We start from the raw sequence: 22,123 nt of genomic DNA, 5'->3' as shown, positions 1-22,123 counted from the left end.
CAAAAAAAAAAAAAAAAAAACAAAACGGTGAACTGGCAAGGGTTTCCAGAAATTAATTTTAAACCCATGTTTTTTAAAATAGCAAGGTTTTGAGTTGCCTTTGTCCTATAAAACTCAGCCAAAGGAGAAGTAGGATCAGTCCTATAACCAAGGGAGGAGTGAAAGCCCCTCCATGTGCATTTGGTTGAGAGATCTCACTTTTTGCTCACTTACCCAAGGCAAAGAGTCTCCAACCTTCTCGGGGTGGGGTGGGGTGGGGGGTGTCAGTCTGTCCTGGTGCATTTGGTAAGTCCAAAAAAAGCCATTTGGCTTCCAAAAAAATAATAACCATTAGCCTGATTTTCTCTACAGCCTTCAAGTAAGACCAAGAAGAGTGCAACAACTTGTATGTTCCCCATCTGAGAATTAAACATTTATCATCCAAACCAAAGCAGCTGTTTTGTTTTAAATGCAAGTGCCTTCTTCCGGCATAAATGAAGAAGTACAGATTCAGAGATACAATAACATGGCATTAAATAGATCTGATGAAATTATTTGCTGTCCCACGAGTCAGTGTAAGAGCTCAGCTCTGGAGTGTGTAGTTAGGACCAGCATCGATGGTACAAGGTTGGGTGGAGCCCAGACTGAGCGCAATACCAATTTTCACCAGGGAGGCCTGGTGAAACAGGGGCAAACCACATGCCCTGAAAAAAAATAGCACTCTTTCTTGTATTTAAAAAAATATATGTTTTACATGGCCGTATTGATATTTTTTTTCTTGAAATAACAAAAAAGGAACTATTCCCAGATTCTGTATTACGTTTGCTTCAGGCATTGGGTACTGGCCTGGTTTGTATTAAGAGCTGAAGCTCCATAAAACTCCTTGGATGTCAACTGGTGCTTGAAGTCTTCTACTCTTTGGGAAGAGCAAGTTCACTGGGGCAGGTGTCAAAATCAGACAGCCCCGAGGCACTGCAATATTGTCACCTGGTCATAGAAAGCTGCTGCCGAACACCAACACCATAGTGGGATGGGTTCTCACCTTGCCCATTTTCTGCATGGGTGATGCAACAGCAGCCTTCCCTGCTGGGGATCTCTTTTGATTAACTGTACTGAAGAAAAGAGATACTTAGCTCTGGGAACGCTGACATGTTTATAAGCAGATGAAGATGAAGAGGGAAGTAAAGCTCAGCAAACAAGCTGGAGCTGAACAGTCAGAAGGCACACAAAATTAAGCACCAGTGGCCTGAAAATACTGACACAGGCAGAACAAAACTCCGTATCCAGAGTTCACCAACTTCCCCTTCTCTATACTTGCTCCCTGGTATTCAATGTAAAGCAGGCATTTGTTATCAGTAAACAGGACTTCAGTACCATCTTTCAGACAAGTGGTTATCATTGTTCAGGGGCACTGGTGACAGCTTCTGGCTATTCACTCCAGGTCCCTGAGAAGCCAGCTGCGACTCTGCACGCCAGCATCTCCTGCAGCTTGAACATCAGGGGTCTGAGACCTCAGGCTGAATATTAAGAGGAAGTGATTAATGGATTTTCTCTCCCAACACAGCAACGAGGAAGTTCCCTGCAAAACAGTCAGAAGCAAAAAGCAGTATTTTTGAGCAGCGAATAATTACATTGTGCAATGCTTCACCGGGCATTTGGGAGCTGACATGAACTGTTTCGGAAGGGGGTGCTGCCAGTTTGAGGAGTTGCATCCATGTGAAGGTGAGAGGCTCAAGGAATCCAGCCAACACCCCTCTCAGGACAGTACCCCATGGCAGAGCTTTCTCTCACCCAGAAACAAGGCCCATCTTACACGTGCAAATAGAGGCTGGAAAGTTTAGAAGGGCCATTACTGGCCTTCCACAGGCCCCAGCAGAGGGAGAGAGAAGGCAGGTGAGGGCAAACACCTTCCTGTAATCATGTTCTCCTGACTGACAAAAGCAACCAAAGCTCAACCCCCAAACCAATGTCCCTTGGAGTACTGCTGTTGAAGGTACTGTGACAGTAACAATCCAGGACCTCCCCTAGCTAGCGTGCCCTGTACCATTATTTCCTTTTTCTTATCCGCAAGCAATGGTTTGTGCACAAGTTTCCAATTAAAGTTAGTGACTAAGCAAGTCTAAACAGCTCATTAACAAGAGGTGATGTTCATTACCCTGCTTTTAAGACATATTAAACCATCTGAGACAGGCCAATGACCTCTCCCATCAGAAAGAGAACACCAGGTGCTAATTAACTTGCTTGAGATTACATAAACTAATTCAACGGTGAAGCTGGAAATCTGTTTTCCTGACATTTAACTGAAGTTTTTAGTACAGTGAGCTCAGGGGAAAAACTGTATGAATAAACTTGTACCCCTGCAAGCCAAACAAGCAAAGCTGAGGAAAAGAGCAAGGATGCTTCAGACACAGGGCGTGGTGTGGGAAAAGGGAGGTGAAGGACACAGGAAAGAGCTCTTTAGCTGGTAAACAGAGCATATGCAACAGCAGGAAATCATTAAGAACCTACAAGGTTATCTCTAATTCCCACCAAGCAGCACAGCTGACTGCCTCTCTTGTTTTGCAAGACAAGAAAGCTTGTTGGCTGCTGGGGCTGGTGTGGACATGTTGGAGGGGAAAGGAGGGGGAGTATGCAGTGGTTATGCAGCCTCGGCTCCCTTGGTCAGAGCTTGGCAAAGCACCAAGCAGTCATTTCTTCATTGGTCTAGCTGGGTAAACACACAGAACTGGTGCCTGGGAGATTACATAAACCCCACTCATCCCCTTAAACCAGCTCCCCAATATCTAAATATAAAATGAGAGAATTACAGTTCTCATTTGAAAGAAATTTATTTAACAAACTTCAGGAATATTGCTTGACACTTCCGCAGGATTCAGAAAGTAAGAGTTATCCACTGCTGCACAGGTTGCTGTATATAAGGACACCTCTGAGACAATCGAACTTGTTTTGTAGTATTCTGCCATCAAACCCCATCTTCTCCCAGCATTAGTAAGTCAAGCAGTACTATACAAAGCCAGCTGGAAAAAAAGTGACAGTATTTTCCCTAGAGGAGTCACTAATCCCAACAAAGGGCCTCTTCTTCAGCTAGCAGAGGGCATCCCAAAATCAGTCACAATTGCACCAAGTCTTGGGTGAACTCAATGGCCAATAGTCCCCTTCCTCCCTCTCACCCGAGCTGGAAGCGCAGCCTGGGACTCAGTCTGCCTAGAGCTGCCTTCCCCCAGGGAAAGGGCTGTGGGCACAGCCTCCCGTTAGCATGAGGGAGGGTACATACAGAACTGATTTCCACTTTTGGATGTCACCACGAAGGCACTCTGTAGTTAATCTCCACGTTTCTAGACAAGCTATGGACAGCCTTGACTTCATGTACGAGAACTGTCCTGCCTGGCACAGGCACCCCTAGGCACCGTAACTAATTTATTGGTTAGTTAAGGCACTCTACCATCAGGTAACACCAAAGTGCAACAGTTTGGGACTGGATCTTGCAGACTCTTTCTGGACTAAGTAGTTCTGCTAAAGCAAATAGCACTGTTCACACAAGCATTTGCAAGTTCAGATCATTAGAACATCTTTGACAGTGCAATTCAGCAAATTCAAAGCACCTTCACAAAGACAGGCACAATCACAGTACAGTTTTCCAGAGGTGGGTTAAGGGCATAAGTCCCTGTCCTCAAGAAATGGCCAATAAACCCTAACCAAGCCCCAAACATTTCTTAAGGACTTTGCTGGGCAGTACAGCTCCATGCATTATCTCACCAGAAAGATGGGCACTGTCCAGAGCAAGCCTGGTCTGGAGCTGCATCACAAATCAGGCGCTTAGGAGCATTATCCTAAGAAGTTATGGAAATCTGAGTGGAAATGGAAATTGTCCTCATGAAGGCAAGTGAGTCTACAGCAGCACATTCAGCAAGCACTCCTGTATCATAGCAGTATGATAGTATAGTTAGGGTTGGAAGGGACCTTAAAGATGATCTAGTTCCAACCCCTTTGCTATGGGCAGGGACAACCCACTAGATCAGGCTTCCCAAGGTCCCATCCAACCTGGATCAGGCTGCCCAAGGCCCCATCCAACCTGGCCTTGAACACCTCCAGGGATGGGGCAGCCACAGCTTCCCTGGGCAACCTATGCCAGTGCCTCACCACTCTCATGGTGAAGAAACTCTTCCTCATGTCCAGTCTAAATCTGCCCCTCTCCAGTTTATACCCATTCCCTCTCGTCCTATCCCCACAAGCCTTTATGAATAGCCCCTCTCCAGTTTTCCTGTAGTCCCTTCAGGTACTGGAAGGTCACTACAAGATCTCTCCTGAGCCTTTTCTTCTCCAGGCTGAACAAGCCCAACTCTTTCAGCCTGTCCTCGTAGGGAAGGTGCTCCAGCCCTCCGATCATCTTTGTTGCCCTCCTCTGGACTCGTTCCAACAGCTCCATATCCCTCTTACACTGAGGATCCCAGAACTGGACACAGTATTCCAGATGAATTCTCACAAGAGAGGAATAGAGAGGCAGAATCACGTCCCTTGACCTGCTGGCCATGCTTCTTTTGATGCAGCCCAGGATACGGCTGGCCTTCTGGGCTGCGAGCACACATTGCCAGCTCATGTCAAATCTCTCATCGACCAGAAATGCCTGTATGATCAGGGAGGACTTGCGACTCTTGGCTTTCAAACACAAAGCTGTTTACTTGTGGCTCGCCTACACGCCCTTCTTGGCCTTTGTGTTATGATGCTTTTATTTCAGGTGAAAAATTGTTTTAAACTGGCTGCACAGGAAATGAAAGCCTTGCTCAAGAGCTATCATACAAACTACAGAGATGAAAACATGTAGAAACATTTGTCCTAAAACAAAGATACAAGCAATTTTACCAGCAGATACAAAACAAACATTACACCACAAACCCTGAAATACGCTGAAAGACATTTTTATCTGTGGACAACTGAGTGCTTGTATGTTGGACAGGGAGGATACACGTAGGACAATCAAACTCTGAGGTTTCCTGCTGAAGTCTTCTCTCTTTTTGCACCAGACACAATGGGGGACTTCAAAGCTGCAGCAATTTTAGAGATCTTGACTTAGGCATTGGCAGGAGGAAGACCAGCCTTAATAAAATTTCATCCAAGTCTCTGTATTTCCACTGGCTGCAACAGATTAGAGCTGCCCCATCAGCTCCTCCTTACATAATCATGGGTGGCTTCTCCTTCCAGGCCTACTGTTAATCCAGGGATGAAAAATACTTGGACTAGTCAGGAGGATTTAGAACTTTCTCCTCCCAGAAGAAATGCTATAGGACATGCTTGGCAACAGCATGAGATTTCCCATTGCCTCACCAGGAAACTCTGACAAGCAAAACAAACACTGGAAGGTGCAGTTGTCTCAACAAGGTCCACCCAGACAAAATTCCCACCTAAAACCCTTGCAAGACCTTGTCCTCCTTGCCCCAACAAGGCAAAAAAAAGAATCCTGGACAAGCAATGCCCCATTACAGAGAACTTTGCAAGGGCTATGAGGGAGCCAGTTTGGGTGGCTGATTGGCACGTGTCCTGCAAGGGGTGGCAGAGGACAGGCAACAGCAGGTAGGTGCCATGAAAGTGCAGGAACATGCACTGCTACCCACAGAAGGCATCACAACCCTTCCCTGTACACCAGCATCACCCAACACCCATCCTTGGCCCCAAGACAGCTACATCTCCCTGTGCCTCTGTCAGAGGAGCCTCAGAATAACTTACAGAAGAAAGGATGGGCCCAGAGAGTGTGCCAGCAGGAAACAGAATGGGTGACCGGATCAAGACCTGTGTGCCTTCTCTTTTTAAAGGGAAACAGAAGAGTGAGATCCAGTAAGGAATTTCAGTACTCCATGCCAGTGAGCATGGCCAGGTACAAATCATCTGTCCCTGAGACAGAGCAAAGCCCTACGACACACCACAGTTACATCACTCTTCACAGGCTCCAAAGTACGGGGAAAAGCCCAGCAACACCAAACCCACAGGAGTACAGGCTTTGTGTAAGCCTCAAAACTGAGCTTATGCGTAGCTCACAGTCACCCATTTAATGGCATACCCTCTTCTTTAATCCACTTCTCCAGAAAAACACATTTCAGTGGCAGCCAGTCTCAAGTCTCTACTTTGTTCGCGTTGCGCAGCTCTTTATGCTGACCACTGGGTGGGTATGTCTTCTACAGGAATCAAGACTGACTCATGCTTCCCCTCCTTGCACACAATTTAAGTCACGGTGTCCTGGTGTCCTTTTCAAACTTCATTAGACTCCCTTTTTTCCAGTCTAATTGGCAAAGCTGATTACATAAAGGCAGAGGTACACCCTTTGCACTTAGATTTTGCCTACCCTGTTCCTGGGGTGCGTAAGGCTATTGATGTGAAGTCCACTGATCCCGTTAAGGAAGAAGAGAAAGGCAGCAATGAACTCACACCAGTACGTCAGCGTGAAGCCTGTGAAGCTGAGGTGATCTTTCACAAGGATGGAGAAGCTCAGAACCCCAGTAGCCGACAGCAAAAATGAGACAAGGATGAGAATCGAACCCATTGACCATTTCCGCCTTGCGTTGGCATCCTCGCAGACTTGGGACACCATCAGCAGCTCCAGGCCGAATATGGCAACCACAACAGCAAAGGACACCAGGCTTCTTATGGGGATCACCCCTACACTGAGCCCCTCCACCTGGGCCAGGCTGAGGTCCGTGACGCACTTCAGGATGCTACTGTTGCCAATGGTGCAGAAATGCCACAGTCCAAAGAGCTGCCCCTTCGCGAAGAGCCAGCGCCCATCACAGATGGAGATGGACGACAAGACCACCGCTATCGCCACACACAAGATGATCAGGCTCCTGATGAGCGTCTCAAAGAAGGATTTCTGTGGCCTACGCTGTGCCAGCAGCCTTTGCGCCTTAAAACAGAGCGGGAAAAGAGAAAGAATTCCTGAGTTAGCAGCATTACTTTAGGGTGAAATGAATCCAGGGGGACAAAGCTGGGGGATTCCAGCATTTGAAGTCAGCTTGTGCAAATCAGCGGCCTTGGGATTTTGAAATGATCTGGATGATATTCCAGGTGCCTTCCAACCCAAACCATTCTACGCAGGAGGATGAAACCCTTAGGAGAGATGGTGAAGAACTATTCATAGAATCATAGAATAGTTTGGGTTAGAAGGGACCTTAAAGATCATCTAGTTCCAACCCCTCTGCCGTGAGCCGGGACAGATCACTGACAATAACAGATCTGAATCTATAGTTTCAATAAAATACAAACATTGACAGCGCACGACAGAAAACTGAAGGTGCTGCTCTCCTCACTAGGCAAAGCCCCACATCGTGGAGCTCACAGGAGTCAGACCCGCAGCACTCCTCGGTCACTCACCCACCTGTGGTCTGAGATGTCTATTCAGTGCTTTAGATGTTCTACATAACCATAGAGACAGCAGCTCGGGACATGAACTGATACAGGCGGACTCCGAAGCGATCCGGATGATCTTTAAGGTCCCTTCCAACCCAAACCATTCTACGACTCTGTGCTTCTAAACCTCCCCCCTTCTCGCGGGGGAAGGCAGGGCGGTTACAGGCTGTGCCAAGGGGAAAGGAAGGGTGGGTGAAACTTTCCCGGTTCCTCGGCTGCACCAACAATGCCTCCACGTCAAGGACCGGGTTCGGGATGGCGAAGGCTCCGGGCTGAGCAGGATCCGCGCGGCTGGGGCAGGGCTGGAGGAGCCACCCGCTCCCAGCACGGCTCTCCGGCTCCTCGCCCCGCAGGACCACCTTCCCCGGGCTGGGGGCTCTCCGCAATGCGCCCTCCTCCCCATCCTAAAACCCCTCCGACACCGCCTGAAGTTTAATCCCAAGCCAAGCCCCGAGTAGGCGGCGGGGAGAACGGCTGCAGCCCCGTGGCGGGACGATGGGCGCGCACGTACCTGCGCCCCGAGGGCGGTCATCGCTGCCGGCAGCGCCGAGAGGCTCTGGCGAGCTTCGGCAGCCCCTTTTTATCGCCCCGGAGGGCGGCGGGCAGCAGCCACGCCCGCGGGGCAGGGGCGCCCTCCGGCCTCCCCGGCTGAGTCAGCGCCGGCCGGCGGGCGGAGCCGCGCGGCTCTGCTGCCCGCGGGGATGCTCTCCACCGAGCGTCTCTGCTCCCCCCGGCGCCGCTCCGCTCCCCCGCGGGGCTGCTGCCACCCAGGCTGCTCTCTACGGAGCTTCTCTGCTTCCCTCCGGCACTGCTTTCCTCCGGGCTGCTCCTCGGGACTGTTCCTCTCGGGGCTGCTCTGCTCCCCTCGGGGCTGCTTTGCTTTTCCTCGAGCTCTCTGCTCCTCCCCAGGGCTGCTCTGACCCTCCAAGGGCTGTTCTGCTTCCCCCCAGGGCTGCTCAGCTATCCCCAGGGCTGCTGCCACTCAGGCTGCTCCCCACCCCCAAGCTTCTCTGTCCCCTCCCCTGGGGCTGCTCTGCCCCTCCAAGGGCTGCTCTGCTCCCTCCGGGTCTGCTGCCACTCCGGCTGCCCCTCCTCGAGCTTCTTTGCTATCCCTACCAGCTGCTCTGCCCCTCTAAGGGCTGTTCTGCTTCTCCCCGGGGCTGCTCCGCTATTCCCCGAGCTCCTCAGCTCCCCGCGGGGCTGCTGCCACCCAGGCTGCTCCTCCCCGAGCTTCTCTGTTCCGCCCCCGGGGCTGCTCCACTCCTCCCTGGGACTGGTTCCGTCCAGGGGTGCTCTGCTCCTCACGAGCTGCTTCCCCCGAGGTTGCTCTGCTGCCCTCCCGGGGCTGCTCCTCACTGAGCTGCTCTCCTCCCCACGAGCTGCTTCTCCCCCGCAGCTGCTCTGCTCCCCCACGAGTTTCTTTGCTCCCCTCCCCGAGCTTCTTCGAGGCGGGTGTGACACGGGGTCCCGGCGCATCCCCCCGTGCCCGTACCCACCCGCAGAGAGGCCCGTGGGCGCAGTAACAGCCCGTCCTGCCCTCCCCCTCCTGCTCCCCAGCGGTATCTGCTCCTGGTGTTTGTGTTTCCGAAGCCCCTGGACACGGGCTCCCCTTGGCACCCTTATCTGCACCAGCCTCAGCCCCAGGTACCGCTCCTGGACCGTCAGCAGAAACGTCTGCTCAGAAAGTTTTATGCCCTTGCTCTTTTTCTTGCTCATGTTTTGCCACTCTAATTAATTACTAATTGCTTTAAATTTTTTGGTAATAAACAGTTCTAAAAAAAAAAAAAAAGCCCAAGGAAGCTGAGTTTTGCTGTGTCATCAGAAACTCTTGTTTCACTGCCAGATTCTGGTTTTGATTCCAGTGGAGAGGTCTGCAGTGACTCCACAGGCTCCAGGGGATGGATTCATGGGTCGTTTGTTCCTGAGCCTCCCTCCTATGTAGCTGGGGTCACAACTGAACCAGTCCCTTTTGCGCCGACAGGAGTTGGAACCATCTTCTTCTCCAACGTGGGGTAGTAGAAACGATCATGACTTTATCCTTTGTCCAGCTTCCATTTCTGAATTAATCAGTTGTCTGTACAGATTGTCTCATTGTTTTCATCTCTAGGGAGTGTTACAAGGGCTTTCCATTTTTCCTTTAAAAATTCATAGATATCCATACCTGCTACAATTTGGCTGGGGATGTTTTCTTGCAACACTGCTTTTTGTATTTTTTTTCTGGAGAAGAGTGAGTGTTCTGAATAAAACAGTTACTTAAAAACAGGAGAGAAGCAGATTTAGTCTTGATATAAGGAAGAATTTCTTCACCATGAGAGTGGTGAGGCACTGGCACAGGTTGCCCAGGGAAGCTGTGGCTGCCCCATCCCTGGAGGTGTTCAAGGCCAGGTTGATGGGGCCTTGGGCAGCCTGAGCCAGTGGGATGTCCCTGCCCGTGGCAGTGAGGTTGGGACTAGATGATCTTTAAGGTCCCTTCCAACCCAAACTATTCTATGATTCTATGATTTTAACAATAAATTCTGACCTTTTTCTTTCTCTCCTTCTGCAAAGTCTTTTGCTTAATTGTTTGCCTTCAAAGTCGCATATATTATGTTTATATTTCTATCAAACACTGAATTGGGATTTTCCACTTTTGCAACACATGGCAAATTTTTGCAAGATCTGTTGTTAATACTTCTTTTCTGGTTTTGTGGTCTGCAGCATTTATTTTTTTTCTGAACACATTATCCAAACTCACAAACTTGATGCTTGCCACATTCTTTTCGTTTTAGGTTTCTCAGATGATAGAATACTATAATGAACATCCAGGGCTATTTATTCCATGGGTTACACAGTATTTCTGTCTCACAGCATTCAGACTGATCACAGGCATTTGCTGTTACACCCTTCCACTTCTAAGTTCCAAATTTAATAATATTTATGTGTTTTTGGCTCAAAAAGCACAAGCGGGTCTTGTTTTCTCATTTGCTGCACAAACTGAACAAGCGCTGCTTGCACCGCGCTAAGCAAACGTAGGCTCGGGCCAGACAAAATACACCAGCTCTTATCTGGCAAAAACCTCACATGACTTACGCTTTCTGTAACATAGGCTCAGTCCTGCAAAGCATTAGGCAATTTGGCCCCCAATTAGCAAAATTATTAAACATCCATCTGCCTTTAAAATGTGTGAGTCATCCTCACGGCCTCAGCGATTTGAAAAACGTGACTTTTGAAAGTGAGATGTATCCTGCTGAACGAGATAATTTTTTTTTTTTGCCTGTAAAAGCCTGTGGTAAGGCTCACATGAGTAAACACGTGCATAAAAAGCTTCATAGAATGAGGAACTTAAAAGTGGTTACTTTTGAAACCAAAACTGCTCCCTGTCATACTTGGATCCTTTAGCAGATACACAGTTATCTGCCAAGCATGGAAAAGGATGGTTTGGGGATAGTAATTTTGCAGCAAATATAGTTGCTTTAATATTTTGTAGATAACTTAGTTGTCCCAAATATAAAAGATAAACCAGAATTAAACTTGACCTGTAATTAATGTCAGAATTTAATGGATACTTTCAGATTCACTCTTTACTAAATCACAGAGTCATAACCATTGTGTTAATCAACCAGATACCGACAGTGGATGAGCTCTTTGTTTCCACTGTTGCTTGGCTGGAGACACCTTCTGGTAAAGATGCCTGGATTTATGAAGTCTGTTAGAATTGTGCACCTCTTTTAAATGGAAAAACGAGTTTATTTTCACTGTCCCATAACAAAACAAGCCAAATATATTTTCTATCTTTTTAATTTAACATAACATAATTGATTGAAGAAAAGACAAATTGTGGAAAAATGCCTCAAGATGATTATTATTTTGGAAAATTCTATGTGAAAGCAGTGTTTTACAATAAAAAGCTCAGTACTTTAAAAGGAAAAATATGTCGGGCTTTTTGCCTGAAAAATGTTACCTACATCATAACAACATGGTAACTGACCTTTGAAGCACTTCAGATGTATTTTTGGTTCAGCTGTGTTAATTCAGAGTTCTTGGTATATCGCCAGTTTCATTATTTTATTTAGAAAGTCCCTTTTCTCTATTGTTTAAGTGGGTATTTAACATCCTATCCCTGGGGAGAAAGTTTTCAAGGAAATGTGTTCATAAATAATGGAAATTACCAGAGACTGTTGTGAAACATAGAAATAGTTTCATGTGGTTCTTTTAAAAACGTAAGAATTTTAGCACTGAAGAATCTGTTCCAGCTTTTCAGAAGCTCAGAGAAGGTTCAGGACTGAAGTTGGAGAGTCACCTGGGGCTTAGGGAACAGTTATCAGATGAAGTATTTCAGTTTGAGGTAAAGCAGAACAAACGACTGAGTCACCACCAGTCCAGGTTTATCAAATCTCAAAGTTGCTTACTTCTGGAAATGCATTTGTGTGTTGAACGGAATTCTTTCTGATCACATCTGATCGCATCACAACTCATCTGGCTACGCAATTAAACCCTCATTTTTATCAGATCCCTGTTTCAAGGTGGCTTTCCAGACGGAAGTTGACCTGATTTTGGAGACAAATAGATCTTCAGCATCTTGCAGACCGAGACTTTGGGAGGTGCTCAAGGCCTGCGTGAAGTGGAATATGATTTTCTTTGTATCTTCCCCCAGTCTCGGTGGCATAGAAAATGTAATGAGGAAGGGGCTAGCTGTCTCACGTCACTGTCCTCTGACAGGTTTTTTTTTCCTAGCAGTAGATTAAAAACCCAAACTGAAGAAGCTGCATGTGGCTCCAGCTGGATTCAACCTAGCTGTACCGAAACAGAACTTCTGGAATGGGGCAAAAAGTCAGCAAGTTGCTGACAAGCTGCTCAAGACAGGCAGCTTCTGGGAACATAGAAACCCTCAGTGAATAGTGCCCCAGGCAACATGTGTGACATAAGGTGGTTTTAGGTTATATGAATGCCCTGCACAGCTCAGACCAACCCCTTGTCACAACTGCTTTGGCTCACGATTTTCCTCCCATGTCTGCAGTAACCAAGTGGACAGCCTCGTCCTAGCATGTAAAAGAGATGCTGTTAACCAGTAAAGTGGAGACGGCACCTGAGCCAGATGGTTCACTTTGCCTCCTGCCTGAACACCTCTCTGGTTCAACTGGAAGGCAGACTGCTCACCCAGCCAGGGGCCACCACACGTCCCTGCGGCTCCCGGCTCTCCCACCCACTGCTGGACGTGTGCAGGGGAGCTGCTGCACATGGCAATACCTGCTGCTGCAGAGGTCTGGGATCCTTTTGTTCATCCAAATCAAATGGCATTAAGGCACTCATGGATGGGTTAGAAACATGTTTATAACGTGCCAGTTCATTACAGTGACTTTACCCCCTGCTCCAACTAACTCTAAGAACTGGGAGAGAGACTTTAAGCAGAAGGACAGGTTTAAAGGAATTCATTTGGTATCCTGAAAAAATTGGGTTTTTTTTCACTTCTGATCAGTTTCTGGACCTACCTTTGCATCTGATTGCAGTGTCCCTAGGCATGGTAATTGCTGGTTCTGCGTTGGATTCAAGCCTTTTCAGGGACCTCTGGCAATAGTTACACTGGCTTAAGACTTACCTTGAAGTATTTGCATCCATCTATTGTGACAAATAGATGCTTTGAAATATGCATTCAAAACAGAAGATAAAACTTTAGCCCCTTTTAGAACTACTAGAAAAATTTGGGTCTGTATTTCAACACTACATTAGCTGGGGGAAATCCTGTTATTTTCTCAGCTGTCATGTGTATGTTTCTTCTCTTAGTAAAACCACAGAACAATGAGGCTAAATATTCAGATTTAAAAATAACAAGTACTTTAAACTGGCAAGTGCACCTTTTAGATTCAGAACTTACTCAAATGAGCGGTGTTTGCTAGGAGATGGCATACCACCATCTCAGCCTTTTGGGGAGCATGGTACAAGTTGGTGTCTTGTACACGTTGGCAGAGACAAAATGTGTCCCTGGCTGTGTCAGCCAACTAATGTCATTTGCCTTCTTTCCAAGGTGTGGAATCACCTGACCAAAGCAATCTGGATCTGCAAACAGGGCAAGCTCCCGGCTTAGAACTGACTGTGCACAATATCCCAATGTGCCAGGGCTTTGGGCTCTTTTACATAACGATAAAGAACATTGCGGTTTAGTCCCAGCTGGCAACTAAGTACACACAGCTGCTTGCTTGCTCCTTCCCCTGTCCTGTGGTGGAATGAGCAGGAAAATTGGAAAGAAAATGCTAAAACTCACGGGTTGGGACAAAGACAGCTTAATAGAACAGCAAAGGAAGAGAAAAATAACAACAACATTAAAAATAAAAGAATATACAAAGTAATGCACAGTGCAGTTGCTCACCACCTGGAAACCAATGCCCAGCCCATTCCCAAGCAGTGATCTCCCAGTCTATGCACTAAGCAGGACATTACATGGTATCAAATGTGGCCTTGGCCACCCTGGGTCTGCTGTCCCAGCTGTGTCCTCCTCCAGCTTCCCATGCAGTCCCCACTCTCTCCTTGGCAGGCCAGCATGAGAAGTTGAAGAAAATAAACTCTATCCCAGCTAAATCCAGGACAGTATCCACCCCCTATGCCATCTATGTCATGCCCAGATTCTACACTTTTCAATTAATCACCACCACTTTTCCTGTCTTTGACACATTCACATACAGACATCATTCCTTTAGTCCATGGGCCGTCCTTCTGCAATGCCTGTTGAGTTCATTTAGTCCATGACTTTGGGCTCCACCTGTCATAACAGTCTTTCAAGGCAGGAGGGGTGGTGTGGGTGGTGATGGATTGTTGCATGCTGCATCTGGAGCTCGCATCTGACATATCTGGTGCAGCCCATGGTCTGTGAGCTGAAGATGTCCATTTCAAGGAGGCTGCTGGGCACTGGCTGCTGAAGCTAGTTCTGGTGCCATCACTGCTGCATTTTGGCCAGTTTATCAAAGTTCATTATTCATTAATGTGGGTGATTCTTACCGTAATACCATTGATATGGCACATAGCAGCTGTAGTAGTGACAGAGAGTGACAGGGTTATTTGGCACTTAACATCTTACACTGCCTATTCTCACACAAAAATCAAATTTCCTTCTTGACTGCAGAACATTTCACATTCATGGATAACCTCTGCAGCGGTGTCAATGATCCACCTCTTGATCATGAGCCCATCTATATGTTGTGTCTCTTCCTTGGTGGCCTGAAGCGTCATGGGCCCACCGAGCTAAAAATAATTCACTTTTATGCTCCCAGTCCAGATTCACCTGAATCTCTTCAAGCTTAGCAACCTCATCCACCTGCTGGTTGCTTTGATGTTCTTCAGTGGCCCAGCTCTTGGGTATGTGGGCATCTACCTGACGTACTTTTACATCGAGATTCTCTAGCCGATCAGTACTACCCTGCCACAACCTGGCAGCTCAGACAGTTTTACCCCTACCCTGCTGGTTGCTCTGCTTCCATTGCTGTAGCCACCCCCACCAAGGCACTTGCCACCATCCACGAGTCAGAACAGAGATAGAGCACTGCCCATTTTTCTCCATCAGCCATCTGGAGGGCTTTCACTTCTGCAAATTGACTTGATTCACCTTCTCGTTCAGCAGCTTCTGCTGCACGTTGTATAGGACTCCATAGAGCAGCCTTCCACCTTCGATGTTTCCCACGATGTGACAGGACCCATTGGTCAGCAGAGCGTATAGCTTCTCATTTTCTGGTAGTTCATTATGCAGTGGGGCCTCTTCTGAACACATCATCTCCTCTGCAATATTCTGAAATGTTTACTTTCCGGCTAGTCCGTCATCACTTCCAAAATTCCTGGGCAATTGGAGTTTCCTATTTAAGCCCATTGTGTGATTAGCTTACTCCATCAGTGGCACGATGCATAGAGGGGACCCTTCCTTTGAATGTCCAGCCCAGGACCAGCAGTCAGGGTGCTAAGAGGAGCTGTGCTTCACTACTAACCACTTCTGAAGCAGCTCAAACTTCTCCACGTACTGCCGATATCTCTTTGGAGGCCTTAGATCCTCCGTCTCCCTGACTTCAAAACTCTAAGTGTCAGCCTCAAGTCGCCCCTGGTGCTTTCTGCCAGGGACTCCAGGTGGTGGAGTCCATTCTCCCCAGCTGTGGAGGAGTGCACATTTTCAACATCTTGTCCTGCCTGGACTGGCCCAAGGGCTGCTGCATCAACTATTTCCTGTTTAGTTTCTTCAAAGGCTTGTGGTTGTTCTGGCTTCATTTAAAATCATACTTCTTCTGGGTCACTTCATAGAGACAGTTTACCGTTAGACTGTGATTTGGAATATCCAAACCCACACAACACCTAAAAAAGCTTGTGTTTCTTTTTTGGTGGTTGGTGAGGACATAGCTGCTATTTTTTTTTCCCCCTAAAAACTGGATCTCCTGCGCAGGTCCTTTGACCTTGCTTCATTTTAAGGCAAAACCGGCTTTCAGAAGGATTTGAACTATATTCTCCGCTTTCTCAAAAATGTCTTCTACTGTGTTTCCCCATACAATGATGTTGTCAATGTACTGCAGGTGTTCTGGAGCTTCACCCTATTCCAGTGCAGTCTGGATCAGTCCATGAGAAATGGTAGGGCTGTTTCCACCCCTAGGGCACTCAAATCCAGGTGTACTGGATGACCCTCCAAGTGTAAGCAAACTGTGCCCTGCACTCTGCTGCCCAAGAGGATCATAAAAACATATTAGCAATGCCAATTGTAGCACAACACTTGGCTGCCTCTGACTCTGCTTCATGTTGAAGTTCCAACATGTCCTGCATGGCAGCACTCAGACATGGTGTGAATTCATTCAAGCCATGATAGTCTACTGTCCGTCTCTGCTCTCCGTTAGATTTTCACACTGGCCACCTGGCTATTAAAGGGTGACCGAGTCTTGCTGATCATTCCTTGGCTCTCCAGTTGATGAATCAGCTTATGAATAGGAATCGGAGAGTCTCAGTTGGTGTAAGATTGCTGCTGATGCACCATTGTGGTGGTGATCAGCACCTGTTATTCTTCAACCCCCAGCAACTCCACAACAGAAGAGCCCTCCAAGAGACCAGGCAAGGCAGACAGCTGTTTAATTTCCTCTGTCTCCAAGTGGAAATCCCAGTGGTACCCTTTTGGGTCCTTGAAATACCCTCTCCTGAGGTAGTCTATGCCAAATAGGCACAGTGACTCTGGCACAGTCCCAGTGGGGTGCTTTTGGCACTCATTTCCAGTCAGACTCACTATAGCTTCCAATACAGCTAGCTGGTGGGATCTCCATCACTCCAGAACTACAGATGTGTTCTGCCCCTTGGAACACTTTATCCACACAGTCCAATAAACTGGATTATACTCTTCCTCCAGGTGGCTGGAGGCAGAGCCCTTCTAATCCCGGTCATAGTTACTCACTTCTAAATATGAATCAGAACTCCCTCTATGAAGAGCAGAAGTAAGGTCAGCTCTGGCAAACTGCCCCCTAGAAGCTGGTGTGGCATTTTTTTCTGGAAGAATCCCCTTCTGTGTTTGTTTTTCCTTGCAACTCATGTGCCTGCGTCTCTAGGATCAAGGCAGGTTTTTAGTACCACTTCCTCATGTCCTCTCCACAGTCACACAGGTAAAACCACAGGGTGCCTTGTAGTATGTATGCTCTATATCCTCTTTCTTGAGCAGAGGAATGCTTACTCCTAGTAGCCGAGATACTGGTCCATACAGGCATGGAGCAGAACTTATCATTGAATTCCTAGAACTCTTGAGACAGTTTCATGACCGTAGCCCTAAACAAGACCTGAAACATATTCAGGAGACACAGCGATAAAAGCATGATGACTTGAACATCCCAAGGGTATCAAAACTTCTCAAGAGGTATTGTAACACTCCTGAAGATGAATGGGAAGGTGAAAGAGCAGGGGGAAAGTATCCACCTCTATCCTCCCCAGAGACTGGGAGTGATTATTAATAAATTCCCAGAGATGCCACCTGAGGCACAGACATGACATTAATGCCACATGCAAATACCAGCTTAACCTCATGACCAGTGATGTTTCTGTATAATAAACCATTATTACACAGTATAGCAAAATTATGATCCTGATCCCTCTCTCAGACACTATAAACAGCACCACAGGGAATATACACTGCCTGTGAGGATTTAATATAACACAACCCTGTGAACAAATAATACAACACTGTGACCAGCAACTATTCAACTAACAAAATGAATGCTTATAACAAATTTGTATTAACACACTCTGGTCAGATCTGTCATTATCTCAACCCTCTGAGCCCCACATTGTGCACCAAAAAAGACTGTCATGGTTTAACACCAACTGGCAACTAAGTACCATGTGGCTGCTTGCTCGCTTCTTCCTACGACCCTGTGGTGGGATGGGGAGAAGAATTGGAAAGAAAAAGGTAAAACTCGTGGCTTGGGATAAGGACATTTTAGTAGAACAGCAAAGGAAGAGAAAAATAATAACACTTAACAATAAGAGAATATACAAAGCCAGTAAGGCAGAGTGCAGCTGCTCACCACCTGGAAAACAATGCCCAGCTATTCCTGAGCAAGGTGTCAGCAGAGTCCTGAGATTCTCAGTTTATACACAGTGTAGGATGTACATGGTATCAAATACCACCTTGGCTGGCCTGGCTCAGCTATCCCAGATCCCAGTGCACTCTCCACTCCTCCCTGGCAGGCCAGCACGAGAAGCTGAAGAAAATTAACTCTATCCCGTGGGACAAAAGAGCTTCTGATTGCGGTGGCAGTACTTAAAGCTAAAGTAATTCTTGCTAACATAAGCATTGGAAGGGATACATTGAGCCACTCATTCTGCTTCCAGGCAGTTTATCTTATCACCTCTTTCACAAGCTTAACAAGCTCCAGGAATTTCGACCAGCTGTTCCTCCCCAGGCCCATGCTCATTAACGATACTGTATTTTTTAATGGCCTCTCCATTAGTCTAGACAGTCTAAAGTACAGAAAGGTTTTCAAACACCAGAGGCAAGATGTATTCAGTGATTTTGGGAACAATTCTGTACATCTTCAGGTAGCAAAAGATCACTCTGAAACTACACCAGATGGCACGATGATTGTAAGAGATGACAGCTTGGAAGACCGCATAACCATTTTTGGGTGACAGCAGTGGTATTTATAACCATAGAATCTTTTGGTTAGAAAAGACCTTTGAGATTGAGTCCAACTGCACCTGCCCACCTCGCTAAAACCTCCTTTTGGCTGGTTGTAGAATGTGATAAGGTCTTCTCTCAGCCTCCTCTTCTCCAGACTAAACAACCCCAGTTCCCTCAGCCGCCTCTCATCAGGTTTGATCTCCAGATCCTTCACCAGCTGCGTTGCCCTTCTCTACACATGCCCCAGCACCTCAATGTCCTTCTTGTAATCAGGGGCCCAAAACTGAGCATAGGATTTGAGGTGCAGCCTTACCAATGCCAAGTACAAGGGAACAACAATCACTTCCCTGGACCTGCTGGCCACGCTGTTTCTGATACAGGCCAAGATGCCATTGGCCTTCTTGGCCTCCTGGGCACACTGCTGGCTTATATTCAGCTGGCTATAGAAACTGATCCCAGCCAAAATGCATTTTCTTTTTCATTTCCCACCAGTCCCACAAGATGGCTCAGATGTCCAGTCACCCCAAAGTGGTATTGCCCAATATTGTTTGCTCTGAACTCTCAGGGAGCAGAGCAAATATTTTAAACAACAGCAAAGACAATTGTCACTTATTTTTAGCAGTATCATCGGGGTCAAATAAGTTCAAAGGTTAAAATACTTGCATTGTGAAACAAGATCAGTCCAGATGAGAACTGAGGAATTTTGACAGAAAGGCTGTTGCCCACTTCACGCAGCCTCGTAGTGCTTTTTAGTCAACCAGAAAACTTAACTTTGCAGGGCTGAAAAGTCTGTTTTGGGCCTTAAGCAGCACACCAGTAAAGATCCGTTAAATCTGTGCTAGGGATGTTGCACCTTCACATATGTTTGGTAAGAGCAAGCAAAACCTACGAAAAATCCTCCAAGGAAAACAATCTCCCCTGTCCAGCTTATCTCTAATTGCACTGGGAGCCAATTAACTAGTTTCTCTGTGTAAGAACTAATAGCAGAAGTGCAATAGAAGGAACTGTCTTATCACAGATGCAAGTTAACATTTATTATTGCCATATCCAAAGTCCAGATTCCATCCTGCACACTTTGCAAACTCAGCAAAACAGACCCAAGGGTGTGTGTGCCAGCTGGCCTCTGACCTGTGTGTTGGGCTTGTTTCAGCCCACGTCAAGCACTGCGAGGATCAGGATGTTGATGGCCTTTCTTTGATCTAATACAGAGGAAATAGCAGCAACTCCCTGAACGCATGTCAGAACAATCCTCTGTTCTGCAGCCTTGCCCAGGCATCAAAAGCATCTGTTCTTCCATCAAGAATGCCTTGTTGCAGACAGAGCAATGGTTCTGAAGTTATATTTTGGTTTGAGGCTTGCTGCTGCAGTTTCAGAGCTCAAGGCTCTATACCTTAATGGTTCTCTATTATTAGTTCACTTTATTAGTTTAATAAAGCTAATTCACTTTATTAGTTTAATAAAAGCAATTACCTCTGCCTACAAATCTGTTTGTAGGTGTCTTTAAACCACCAATGCCCCAGCATCACCGCTGCAGAAGTTTGATTTATGCAAGCCAAGAGTCTGTTCCTCCACGCCAGCAAGCAATATGCAGTCAGTAAGTCAGCAACAGTTTGACAGCCAAACATCTCATGCATTTACAGACATTCACCCTGCTGCTAAACAACCAGCCCCTAACTTGGTTCAGCCTTTTTCAGCCCTCCCCCTGCAGTGGCAGTACCCACAGTTAACCACTGTGCAGCCAGCTTCTGTGTTGCTGCTTCTCGTCACAAACACTGTGCCCAGACATGCGTGCCTTTGTTTCATCCTCACTGCCTTTTTTTGTGCAGTCTCTTACTGCATAGCTGTAACTTCCACAATTTGAATTTTTCAGTTTACTCCTGAGATGCAGTTGGTTGCCAAAGTGTAGATTCAAAGGTTGCCAAAGGGCAAGCTAAATGGCAAGATCACAGACGGCACTTTCCCAAGAAAGGTGAAGCTGCAAGCAGTAAGACACTGTTACTATCGTAAAAATGAAGTACCCAAATAAAGACATCTACAACAGAGTTCTCAGGCGCTTGTATAGACTGGCAAATTGCATTATTTATAACTACAAGGCAACGTATAAAAGCCTGGCCAAGATCATGCTTTCTCTGGGATAAGCACTGTGTACGCACCAGTATTTTCCTAATGCCAGACAGGTATGAGAAAGGAGAGCAGTGTAACACAGGGGAAACAAATTCCAGTGAGGGCTAAGATATAGAAATTGTTACTCCAGCCACTCTTTAGACAGAACCCAATTCCATTGCTTCAGCCATCAAAAATTCTGATAACACCTGTTTTGACAGAAAGCACATTAGTAAAGCATGGCATGCTCCCAGTACATCAGCTTCCAGCAAACAAGAGCAGAAGTGGAAGCATTTGCCAATATGAGCTACACTGCTACAGGCTGGCAGAATCCTCCAGGGCCAACCAGCTTCACAAAATACAGCTGTGAAGACAAAGCTGGCTGTGGAATTTACGGCTAGCAAAGAGCTAAAATTGTCTCTTAAGCTGAACATCTGCCCTTACCCCTCTTTTGCAAGGTAAATGTAATTAAAAACCTCAAATAACTAAAAGAGGATACGAAAGGAGGCAAAACCCTCAGGTGGTTATAGGACTTACCTGGAACAATGGTGAAGAACAAGAACAGGCAACATTTTCCTTGTGAGAAGAGGGATCTTCTTTATCCTAACACATTTTAAAGTGTGAACAAGCAGCTCGAAGACCATCCCCCATTTAAAGTAGCAAAGGGGAGAGTTATAATTTTTCAAAGCATGCAAAGTGAAAATCGCCTCCCTCTCTTACCAGTGGCACACAAAAATACACGCTAGATAATGCACACAGGAAAGCCTGTGTAACCTGGTACAGAACTATGTATTTCCCTAGACAGAAATGTAATATATTTCATCCCTATGTGTTCCTACAAATCAACTGCTCATCTGGAGACAGTTGGATTTGAGGTCCTCACCTGTTCAGATGCTAACCAGCACAGCAGGAATTAGAATACCTCATTCCTGTGTAAGGCTGCCACTTCATTCTCACATGCTCTATGCTTGAATAGTTTAGCATCACATTTTAAAAGCAAAGCCTCTCTTTCTAGCATCAGCAGCTCCAACAGACGACACCAGACAGACCAAAACAGGTAAAAGCCAGCTAGAGATGGTCACAACTGTAGATTTTGTATAGAACTTGTGCTGATGGTCATTGCAAGTCTTCTTATTTGAACAGCCGTGTAAGCTTAAGCCAGTTTACTCTTGATTCACCCCTCACTGCAGCCTCAGTACAAGGCCACACCAGTACGTAGTGTTAACAGCAATACAGTATCAATGGCATCAACTACTCTGTAGAATCTTTTCTTTCACAGGGAAGGTTTTGCATCCAGCTGCTGAGTATTTGCCTTCTTTCCAGAACCCTAACATTGCTGGTGGGGAATAACATCTCCAGGAACCGTTTAATTAGTCAACGATTTGACAATTGTTGACTAAGTCTCTCAAAGGCCCAGGCAACAAATATCAAGCATATTGTTGTTGGCATACACAGCATTAGACTTAGCCTCTTCACAATTATCGTTGTGGTGCTCCAGCTTTTGTGAGTTGCCATTTATCTACATGGGAAAGGAGGGAAAGTAGTATCACA

At 46.5% G+C, this 22,123-nt stretch overlaps 1 protein-coding gene across 1 annotated transcript; it reads right to left on the bottom strand.

Moving 5' to 3' along the window:
• Window positions 1-2,806: 2,806 nt before the first annotated feature.
• TMEM37 (transmembrane protein 37) lies at window positions 2,807-8,321 on the bottom strand. The gene is made up of 2 exons (XM_009571517.2): window positions 7,886-8,321; window positions 2,807-6,871 (listed from the first exon to the last, which is right to left on the bottom strand). Exons 1-2 carry the CDS (start codon window positions 7,904-7,906, stop codon window positions 6,299-6,301), a joined length of 594 nt encoding a protein of 197 aa, XP_009569812.2. The 5' UTR covers window positions 7,907-8,321; the 3' UTR covers window positions 2,807-6,298.
• Between the last annotated feature and the right edge of the window lie 13,802 nt (window positions 8,322-22,123).

Source organism: Cuculus canorus, chromosome 6, assembly GCF_017976375.1.
Source record: "Cuculus canorus isolate bCucCan1 chromosome 6, bCucCan1.pri, whole genome shotgun sequence".
NCBI classification, from domain to species: Eukaryota; Metazoa; Chordata; class Aves; order Cuculiformes; family Cuculidae; genus Cuculus; species Cuculus canorus.
This window is presented reverse-complemented; position numbering and strand designations above follow the sequence as displayed.